This window comes from Chelon labrosus, assembly GCF_963514085.1.
Source record: "Chelon labrosus genome assembly, chromosome: 19".
NCBI lineage: Eukaryota > Metazoa > Chordata > Actinopteri > Mugiliformes > Mugilidae > Chelon > Chelon labrosus.
In genome coordinates this window covers 16,964,133-16,973,738 of record NC_140352.1, presented here as the reverse complement: position 1 = coordinate 16,973,738, position 9,606 = coordinate 16,964,133, and the positions used below count along the sequence as shown (strand labels likewise).

The window sequence follows — 9,606 nt, the reverse complement described above, 5'->3', positions numbered from 1 at the left end:
TACTTACCAAAAATATCTGCATATAAAAATCCTTTAGCCTGCATTGTTGCCACTTAGGTCTAAGACTGATTTTAAACCAGCGCTACCTGAATCAGAATAATTAAAGATATTTTAAACTTGGAGGGGAACATTTTCATTGTAAATGTAATGATTTAATACCATAGACTTGTTTCAGGCAGAGATTTAGTCAATGTACAATCTAGTTTTAGGGTAAGTTCATGCTTCTGATTTAGAGATGGGTTAAATTTCTGACTTGTGGACAAATATTTATGAGGAATGATTCACAGTCACTGCTCTAGCCTGTATACGTGTTACTGTGAATGTATCCGTGGGTCAGCGGGTGTAGGGGCAAATGTCCCCTACGAGCAACAAGCAGGAAAAATGTATGCCTTGTGTTCACTGTCAGGTAGCTAAAACGCTACCGCCTTTAATAATATATATAAAAAAACACACACAAATTATGTAACAGCAATTCACAACGGAGCAGGTTAACAAATAGTTTTATGTACAGACATAACACACGGTGATCGTATAAAACAATCGATTTGTGCCTGAAGCGCTTTAAAGGCTGGGAGAGCCGCCGCGCACTGATGTAAAAACAAATCTGATCTGTGATTTGTCAGGTTGTGAAAAGCAGCTTGTTAAGGTCAGAGGCTGCTGACACATACATGGCACCAACGGACGAGATGTGTGTGGTTGTAAGTATCAATAAGGCACATTTAAGGATTTTAGTGCCTCATTTCTTGGCGAGTTTTAACTCGAAGGACATCCAGTAAAGGGACAAAAACGTTTTGAACATCAGTAGAAAAGTAAAAAAAAACAGAAGTCCTCTACTCCAGCACTGCGGCTGTGTCAGGTTGTAACTGTCCTTTTGGCCACTAGGTGGTGCTGTTCAGTCAGTTTTCCAAAAGAAGAGAGGTACAGTAAATCAGTTGACATCTCTTTGTAACCGTCTTCCGGTGTGACTGGTCATTGATTAGCCCAGCTAGAGATCAGTCACACGTAAATCAGTGATTTTCATTGTCTCTTTTGTTCTCATGCATGTGGATTATTTTAGTCAAATACATAATAGCATTTATTCATACTGCAGTCTCTTTACGTACCTGTCCAAAGAATATAAAATCCTAAAATGCTGCTTATTGTTCAGTCTCATTTTTTGACTTTGACTCCTTCAACGACCAGTTCAGAAACAGTCCAGCTGACGCTCCGAAGACTTAAGCTCAGGAGATGTGTGCGTTTAGGTCGTACTTCTCGCAGAACTTGTCCGTGATCGGGATGCAGGTGAGGTACTCGCACCACTCGCACTTCACGGGGTAGACGTAGAAGAGAACGGCCAGGGCGGCGAGCAGACCCAGGAAGACCAGCAGGAAGACACAGATCTGGACTCGCTTCCGGTACATGTCAGAACGCCCGAAGCTGGAGGAGGAAAACGCAACACTCGTGTTAATCACTTTATTAAGGAGGACTTTTTTAGCTCCGGAAAAACAGACATGTTGGAGGTGCAAGTTAACAGTGTTTTGATTCAATAAGCACATGTTAGTAGCTCCCAGACAGGGGTTACCTCAGTATCAACACACTGACAAATTGGAACCACTCCTTTAGTTCTACCTATCCAATGACAGAAACTCGTGGTTGCGATCTCTCCGTAAGCTGATCTAAGAGCACCGAAGATCTGAGAGGATCCGTTTTCTTCACCCACCTGATGTATGGCAGGAAGGCAAAGGACAAGAAGAATCCAGACACAAAACCACAGATGTGGGCAAAGTTGTCGATCCAGGGGAGCAGGCCAAAGGAGAATAAGAAGACTGAGATGGCCAGCAGCTTTGCGAACGCCCGCCACGGTCGCTCCAGGATCTGCCAGCTCTGAAACAGCTCCACGAACAGACAGGCCAGGATGCCAAACTGGCTGCCGGCAGGACCCACCTGAGAGGTAGATGAAAAAAAAAAGGGGACTGAACGTTGGTTCACACAGAGATAACAAAACTTGTAAAGAGCTGGCTTGTACCTCTGCTCTGTAAGGAAGGAAGATGGCGGAGGCCAAGTTGCCTGTGATGCCGCTCAGTATGTAGATGATGGAGATTCTCAGCCAGCCGGCCAGCTTCTCAATGTCTCTCAGCACCGTCATCTGGAACAGCACTGACACCAGGCAGTGTAGGATCCTGCAGACGCACGACACAGGGTCAGCAAAGTGCTTGAGGGCTGCTGTATATACTCAAGTCTTTTCTGAGATGGACACAAATTTACGTTACCCAGCATGAAGAAAGAGAGACAACCACAGCCTGGAAAACTGATCGGGGACCTCTGGGTTGAGGAAAGGCAGCAAACCACACACATCGTCCATGCAAGCCACCTGAAACAGAGTCGGGAGAATAAACAAGTCAGTGAAGATCCGCTGCCACCCTGTGGATGAACCGCAACAGTGCTTGTATTCAGTCCAAAGTGCTTTCACATCACGCTCCACAACGGGCTCCAGTGGCGCAATCGGTCAGCGCGCGGTACTTATAAGACAGTAACCTGCAGAGCAATGCCGAGGTTGTGAGTTCGAGCCTCACCTGGAGCAGTAATGTTTTAAAGGAGAGGAAAAGCAGAAGATTTGAGGACGCCTTACCTGTGAGCAGAGAGTAGCTTCCTCGTGGAAGTAGCCATGCATGAAGTTGCAGTATTCTCTGGAAGTGATTTCACATCTACAAGGCAACATGATTTATTGTCAGCAACTCCTTCAGGTGCTGATAAAGATTAAATTGAACGTATTTTGACTACATTAAGACAGTCAATGGCTCATTTATGAATAAAGATAGAGTAATACTACTGGTAACAGTTTCAGAAAAATCTAAACTAGCTAGTATAAAGGTTAACCAGTCTTCTCTCAGTGACATCGGTCCTCACCGTCCTTTGGTTCCGATGCAGCAGGGCCGGCCGGTGATGGTGCAGTCTATGTGAGGAAGGTTGGTGTGATTCCCAGAGTTGTACCGTGTACACACCTGCAGGGAAACCACAGGGAGAGTATTCCTTTAGTGAAAAACAAGGAGGTGGCTGTGCGCCTGAACTTCACCTGAAGAAAATTCCTCAACTTTACTACAATCTTCTCCTCAGCAGCCTGATTTTAGAAACACAGCCTTTACTATAACAGCACCCAGCAATCCTGCAGCGCTGGATTCTACAATACCGAGCAATAAATCACGCATTACTTTTCAGCTCATCAGTTCGAAGACTCACTGGAGGACTTAATGAGCATGCATGATACTTTGTCTTCTCATTCAGCCTCTAGATACACAGCTACTGAAAAGTAATCAATCATCCTATTCATTCTGTCAACACTGTCTCACATTTTATCTCATTTGTGGTAATCTAGGTCTGATAATTTCATCAGCAAAACTGTTAACATGTAAATGCACTTACTGGCCACTGGGTGATGTCGTCCGGCCACTCGTGAGGTGAAACTGAAGCTGGCTCCAGACAAATTCTGGTAGAATGTAGAAAAACTGACTGAGACTGAGCGACTGAGGCCCAACAATGCAGTCCACACTTGGAGAAACATTATGTCTGTTAACTATTTACAGGACTGGAGGGTACAGTAGACAACACTTGGGCGTTACCTCGGGTCCTGATGGCAGACTGAACCATACTGCCGCAGTTCACCATTCAAATGTGGAGCACTGGGGTGCTGAGGCCACTTCACCCACACTGCCAGGGTGCTCTGCAGCAGACGACAGACAGATTATTGTACATCCATTTTGATCGAGCAGTGACGGCTGAGACTGGTGATCCAGAAAAAATGCCTCAACATGCTCAATGTTACATTTCTACTCGTATCTACTACTATCAAGTTTACTAATTTCCCATTAGAGAAATTATGACATATTTTTGGAATTATAGCACAATTTGTTGAGAAACACCTTCAGCTAAGGCTCTATAAAGAATAATGTGTCTGAGGTCTATAAAATCGACACTGACCGAGCACTCCTCTTGCAAAGTCTGCAGGCAGCCGGAGCGATCGTTCCTCACACAGCAGCCCGATTCTCTCTCCTTCTCTCTCTTCTCCTGGATCAGTTTGTGGACCTCTTCGTCTTGACGCATGCAGGGGGAAAACTTGGCTCCTAGGTGAATCAGTGCTTCCTGCAGGACAGCAGTGACGGCATTAATACTTGGTGAAAAGAGCATGGGTGATTTTATTGTTGGTAGTCACCCCATAGCACAGACAGACGCTCACATAACCCGATCAGTGACACCAAACATTACTCTATAAGTCTGTTTGAAAAGAAATGGGATCTTTCAACCATTTATTCAATATTAAAAGACACTGGTTGAGGGGAAGTTGGGAGGAAACCCAATCAGGAGAACCCAGAATTCTCAACTAGTCTGCAACACCTCAAGAGGAACTAGGGCAGTCTGGAATAACATGACAGCCTGTTGACCCCGAGCCCCACCTCAGATAGGTGAAAATGGATTAGCATTCATTCTTTCAGCAAACATTCTCCTGCTCTTGGCGTATGAGTTTATACAGACATGTAGCAACATGGTTTCGAGGTACTAAACGCTCATTACTACCGATTAACACCCATTCATTCCCATTCACTCCAACTGGCACGTGTAAGAGCTGAACAAAGCAGCAGCACTAGATGGAAGATTAAAGATACTCACAGAGCTTGGGCCCACCCAGAAGTTCTGTTGTTGTACAAACTTGACATTTTCATAGACTCCCTTGTTCCTCAGCACCTCAATAAACAGGGGGAAAAAACATTATTCCAGAACTTGCTCACATCAAAGAAGCAGGCTGGCCATTATAAACCATTATAAAGAGTCAACAGTATACTTACAGAGTCTACAGTTTCATGCTGTGTGAAGCCCACAGGGGCAATACCATAGATAGTGACAGCCAGAATGGTAATGAGCAAATGGACAAATGTGATCCAGTAGGTAAAGAAAGGCCTGGAGAGGAGAGGAAGACAGTTTTATATTTAATTCATTGGGACATTTCATAAATGCTACGCATGCTTTTACGTCAGATGACCAGCTGCCTAACCTGTGATCGTCCATGTCTTCAATCTGCCTCTTGACGTAGCTGTCGATGCGCTTGCGGTACGTGCGGTTTGTGAGACGTCCGACTATGCCCAGCCCGTACGGCCTCTTCTCCCGGGCGAACAGCTTCTTAACGGGAACCACGATTCTTTGCCCCCGCTGTTGTTGGCTGCTGACACTCACTACTTCCTGTTTCAGGCGCACTTTTGGCTGCACCAGAGAGCCGTCTTTTGCCTTCCTCCATCCTCGCTCTAAAGGCCTGAATTGAGGCCAAGGGGGGGAAAGAAAGGCAATAAAAGAATGTGAGAGAATGATACACAACATTACGATTCAGCAAATAGTAACTAGAAAAAGTATTTGCAGTGATACACATGTTAATCTCCTTTCACATGTGCATATACACAACATAGTGCAAATATGAACCCACAGCATGAGATGGCTCCTCTCCAGTTCGTTCTTATCCAGCGCACTTCCTGGGAGCTCACTCTCATCCAGCTCTTCGAGGGCGGCCTCCGATGGTGTCTCAAAAACCTCGTCAGCGTAGGTCGACATCTCATCCTGCAGGCCGTCCTGCAAAGATGAAGTTAGAAGGAACGTGTGCAAATAAATAAACATCAAATATATGAATAGCGCACGCTCAGACCTCAAGAATAAACACCTCAGCTTACTGGACCTGGCTGTTTGGATCTGTTGGTTTCCTTTGCTTACCGGAAAATGTGTGTGGTTAAGCGAAATGGTTACCGTGAGCGACACGCTCTATCAGTCAAGTTGTGACGTTTTCTAAATATTTAACACGTTTCTGTATTTGTGCTTTTTGACACAAACAAACCCGTAAAAAAAAAAAGAAGCGGAAGGATTTATTTAACATTTATACACCGTGCATGAATTTAATGTTGTCACAGTGACTGAAAGGTATTCTTGAAAGCGGAACAGGTGCTCACTCTGGTGAAAAAGGAAGTGTCTAGATCATCGGGAAAATCCATGGTGTCGTCTTCAAAGAAGCTAGGAGGCATGAAACTCCGTCTGTGAGGTCGCCCGGCCGTGCTATCACCTAACGTCCGGCCCTAAAAAAACAATTACACATAAATGATTAATATTATTAGTAGTAGTATCATCAACAGCAGCCATAAAGGACAGAAGAGCAGGTATTTAAACTATAAAATGTGTCTTTATTCTGTTATTATTTCACTATTAATATTAATCAGCCTCTGCTTCATTGTTTACGTAGCATCAGTGCTGCGTGTGTGTGTTACTGGATTAGCTCTGCTCTTCTGGAATATTCTGACTGCAATCCTGCAGATAGCAGAGCATTCACTGTTTATTATCAAGGACCATCTGCTGGTGAAACTCCACCCAACGCACAAAAACAGATAATCTCACACTGAACAACTACACGTTACTCTAAATATGCTCGCAGCAAGTGGGCCACGCACAGGGAGTCCTCTGCACGCTAGTGTAAAATACTTGGCCCGAGTTTAATCCCCAGTATGATGAGCTCATCTCGTGTTTCACAAACATCACTGCGCACGTAAATGCACAGACGAACTCAGAACATGAAAAGTATAAGACATGGAGACTTCACAATATATTAAATGTACTTCTTCTTTGTCTATTAAAACACATTAATACAGTTAATGAGGAACGGTTTTCACATTATGTAGACATAAAAAGTAAATTATAGCTTAAAAACTACATAGGTGGCTGTGTTGCACATTCTGAGTTTGCAAGGCATTTGTATGTTTGTGTGTTTTTTAACTAAACACCTTCATTAGCGCTGCCGCAGCCTTGAGACTCATGACCGCCACAGACTCCCGCTTGCGTCGCCGCGGCAGCCGGTTGAGGGCGGAGCGGGAGCTGGAAAATGAGCAGAGGGACGCGGTGCCGGGTGTCATGGGAGTCTGCGGGACACTCAAGCCGTCCACCTCTTCCACCACACGGAAGGCGCGACCCCGGGCCAGGGGGTCTACGATCTGCACACAAACACACACACACACACAGCATGTACATGTCGGTTCGCCGCAGCAGCTTTTTGGGGTGCTCAGTCGTCAACAAGCAGGAGGGATGCACAAGAACTGAAACTAGGGTTAGATTGATGCAGGTATGAGTGGTAGAAATCTGCTGAACTACTAGTGTCACAACGGGAACCTGTCCAATAATCATCATGTGGGGCTTTATGCAAAAGTCAATGTAAATGTATTCTGACATTGTTTTAGTATTTTAGATCAAACTGAAAACTTTCATGAATTTGCATGCTACAGCTAAAACAGCTGCATATGTACGAAGACGAGCATTTAAGGGTGTGTGCTAACATGCAAAGAGTTCACAGGAAAAAAAGGCTCCTGACAAATCCATTTCAGATTTAGCAGTGAAAAGTCACTCATATTTTGAGATAATCTGGATTTCATTATAGGGCGTTGTGGCTTTGCTAGAGAGCTTTGTTTTAGAGAAACAATTTTGAAGACACACTTGTCATAAACTGGTGAGAAATGGAACACTGCATGCCTCAAACAACAAAGAGGTAAAAGCAAGCACCGAAGATCTGATGTTAAAAAGGACAAGAGCGGACAAATGAGGGAAATACTAAGAGAGGGAAAAGGTGCAAAACTGTCCCATCTACTTCTTTGTCCCTCTAACGTGCCCCTGGCGCTGGCCTACCCTCTGCATGCCATAGTGGCGGTGACTGGGGTGGAGGGGAGGGAGGTAGAGGGGAGGAGGGGTCTCAGTGCTGGCCAGGGAGAGATTGTCTTGGCTGTGTAGCTCCATCTCCCTCATCACCTGCGCCTTCAGACCCCCGTACAGATGGCTGCAGTGCTGCAGGCTCTTCCTCCTCCATCGCTGGGTGCTGTCGCTGTCCTTGCTCACCCCGAACCAGTCGGCCGTACCCCTGGAGAGAAGGCAGACTCTGGTTAGTGAAAAGGTCGCGTTCTGCCTGTCCGACTTAGGAGCGGTTCAATCAAGACACAGCAGGAAAAGCTCTGACGTAATCGATTAATCAATCGATTACGTCAGCCACCACAGCATTCTTGTTTGTTTCTGGGGAATGTGATGACACTGAGCAGTGATTACTGTGCTTTGACGAGTCCACAGTGAAATAGGTCATTATTTGACAGGATGAAGTGTGTATCCCTCTTTATTAACTCAACAGTATGCTCATCAGTTTATTGATAATTGCTGGTTGTTGGGGATTTCTGTTAACTGGGTCATTTCTTTACTGATGAAGTGTAAATAGAGGCTTTCAGCTTAGAAAACTTTACTAATTGTTGCCACCTTAAATATTGAACAGGTAGCCAAAGTCTATTGAGTATCTTTCAGAAGGTTAATAATCTGGATAGTACATCATTATCTACAAGGGACTGAACAAAGTCATCCTCACAAACGTCTGATTCATTTCTGGTATGTTTATTCGTCTCTGAAGTCTGTTTTCATGGACACTGATAAGTCAGCTTGTTGGCCTCGTCTCTGTCGAGAGAAAAGAAGCAGATGTAGTCTCATATTCCCGCAGCAGATGACCTGACACGGCAGTGTGTGCATTACATTTAAACTAATGTGTATCCAGGCCCTCCTTTCCAAGAAACAGTGCCTGCATGCCAGGCTGTGTGTTAACCGATCAGGAGAGGGAGGCCACACTCAGGAAACTGTTTACAGAGCGGAGTAATAAACACTAATCATCAAGAAAAACACCAGCTGGGGAAGCCTTTTAAGGCTGCGCAGGGGCAAGGTGGGGGGTGGCGCAGCCCCGATTGTTGTCCCTCCAGAAGGGAATGGCTTACAAGAGAACACCGGTTTAAGAAAACAGAAAAAAGACTGGATTCAGACCAGGAGATGTAAACAGATAGGAAAAGAAGGCGGAGAGGAGGACCTAATTTGGAATTATAAAATTGTACGCTTCCTTAAATACTGACAATGATCAAGCCCGCCACAACATCCACACTACCGAAAGTAAACATCGATTCAAACACTGGGCCGCGTTGCGAACACAGGCCAATTTCAAGCTGGATGACATTTGTTTGTTTAGATCAATGTGTATTTGTCTGTTTGTGCTCATGCACCAGCAACCATGCATGTCATATTCACCCACACAAAACTTAAATAAAACATTCAGGGCTGCCTCATGACAGCACAAAACAATCACACGCACCACAGACTAAAGCAGCGTGCGGCCACATGAAGCAGCTTCCCTATCCTGCAGGTAAGGCTGGTACGCATGAAGCAGCTGTCTGCTTTAAGGTAATTATGGGCGTACACCGCATTCTTGTCATCAGGGCGATGGGGCCGAGGGGCAAAGCATTGCACAATCTAAACAAATGCTGAACAAACAGAGAGGAGGACGAATTGACAAGAAGCGCCGCATGTATAGGACAGAGGTGGGACATAACAAAGCACATTCAGTCAAAAACTGTTCTTTAATACATTTTTTGCTTCACATAGACGCAGATTTACATTTAAACTTCGCTACATTATATAAAGCAAACATATTCTGTAACTCATACATACATTCATACATGTATAATAATATAAATAATATATACAGAAACTATTATTTTATAATTGAACTAAAGTAATTACTCAACATTTTGCTGCTGGCAC

The 9,606-nt window shown here is 44.6% G+C and overlaps 1 protein-coding gene across 4 annotated transcripts in view; it reads right to left on the bottom strand.

The window, feature by feature from the left end:
• Window positions 1-484: 484 nt before the first annotated feature.
• Window positions 485-9,606, bottom strand: part of rhbdf1b (rhomboid 5 homolog 1b) — a 34,939-nt gene continuing 25,817 nt past the window's right edge. For 3 of the 4 annotated variants that reach the window (XM_084567575.1, XM_084567578.1, XM_084567577.1), the window contains 16 exons: window positions 7,675-7,903; window positions 6,783-6,989; window positions 5,961-6,083; window positions 5,447-5,589; window positions 5,024-5,278; window positions 4,818-4,929; window positions 4,642-4,716; window positions 3,955-4,116; window positions 3,597-3,697; window positions 3,400-3,463; window positions 2,887-2,981; window positions 2,609-2,684; window positions 2,250-2,350; window positions 2,006-2,159; window positions 1,700-1,923; window positions 485-1,416 (listed from right to left, as the gene is read on the bottom strand). In XM_084567575.1, the coding sequence (XP_084423701.1) occupies window positions 1,221-1,416; window positions 1,700-1,923; window positions 2,006-2,159; window positions 2,250-2,350; window positions 2,609-2,684; window positions 2,887-2,981; window positions 3,400-3,463; window positions 3,597-3,697; window positions 3,955-4,116; window positions 4,642-4,716; window positions 4,818-4,929; window positions 5,024-5,278; window positions 5,447-5,589; window positions 5,961-6,083; window positions 6,783-6,989; window positions 7,675-7,903 (2,317 nt within the window). In that variant the 3' untranslated portion in view covers window positions 485-1,220. The remainder of the gene's footprint in view (window positions 1,417-1,699; window positions 1,924-2,005; window positions 2,160-2,249; window positions 2,351-2,608; window positions 2,685-2,886; window positions 2,982-3,399; window positions 3,464-3,596; window positions 3,698-3,954; window positions 4,117-4,641; window positions 4,717-4,817; window positions 4,930-5,023; window positions 5,279-5,446; window positions 5,590-5,960; window positions 6,084-6,782; window positions 6,990-7,674; window positions 7,904-9,606) is intronic. The other variant, XM_084567576.1, reaches the window with a different exon arrangement.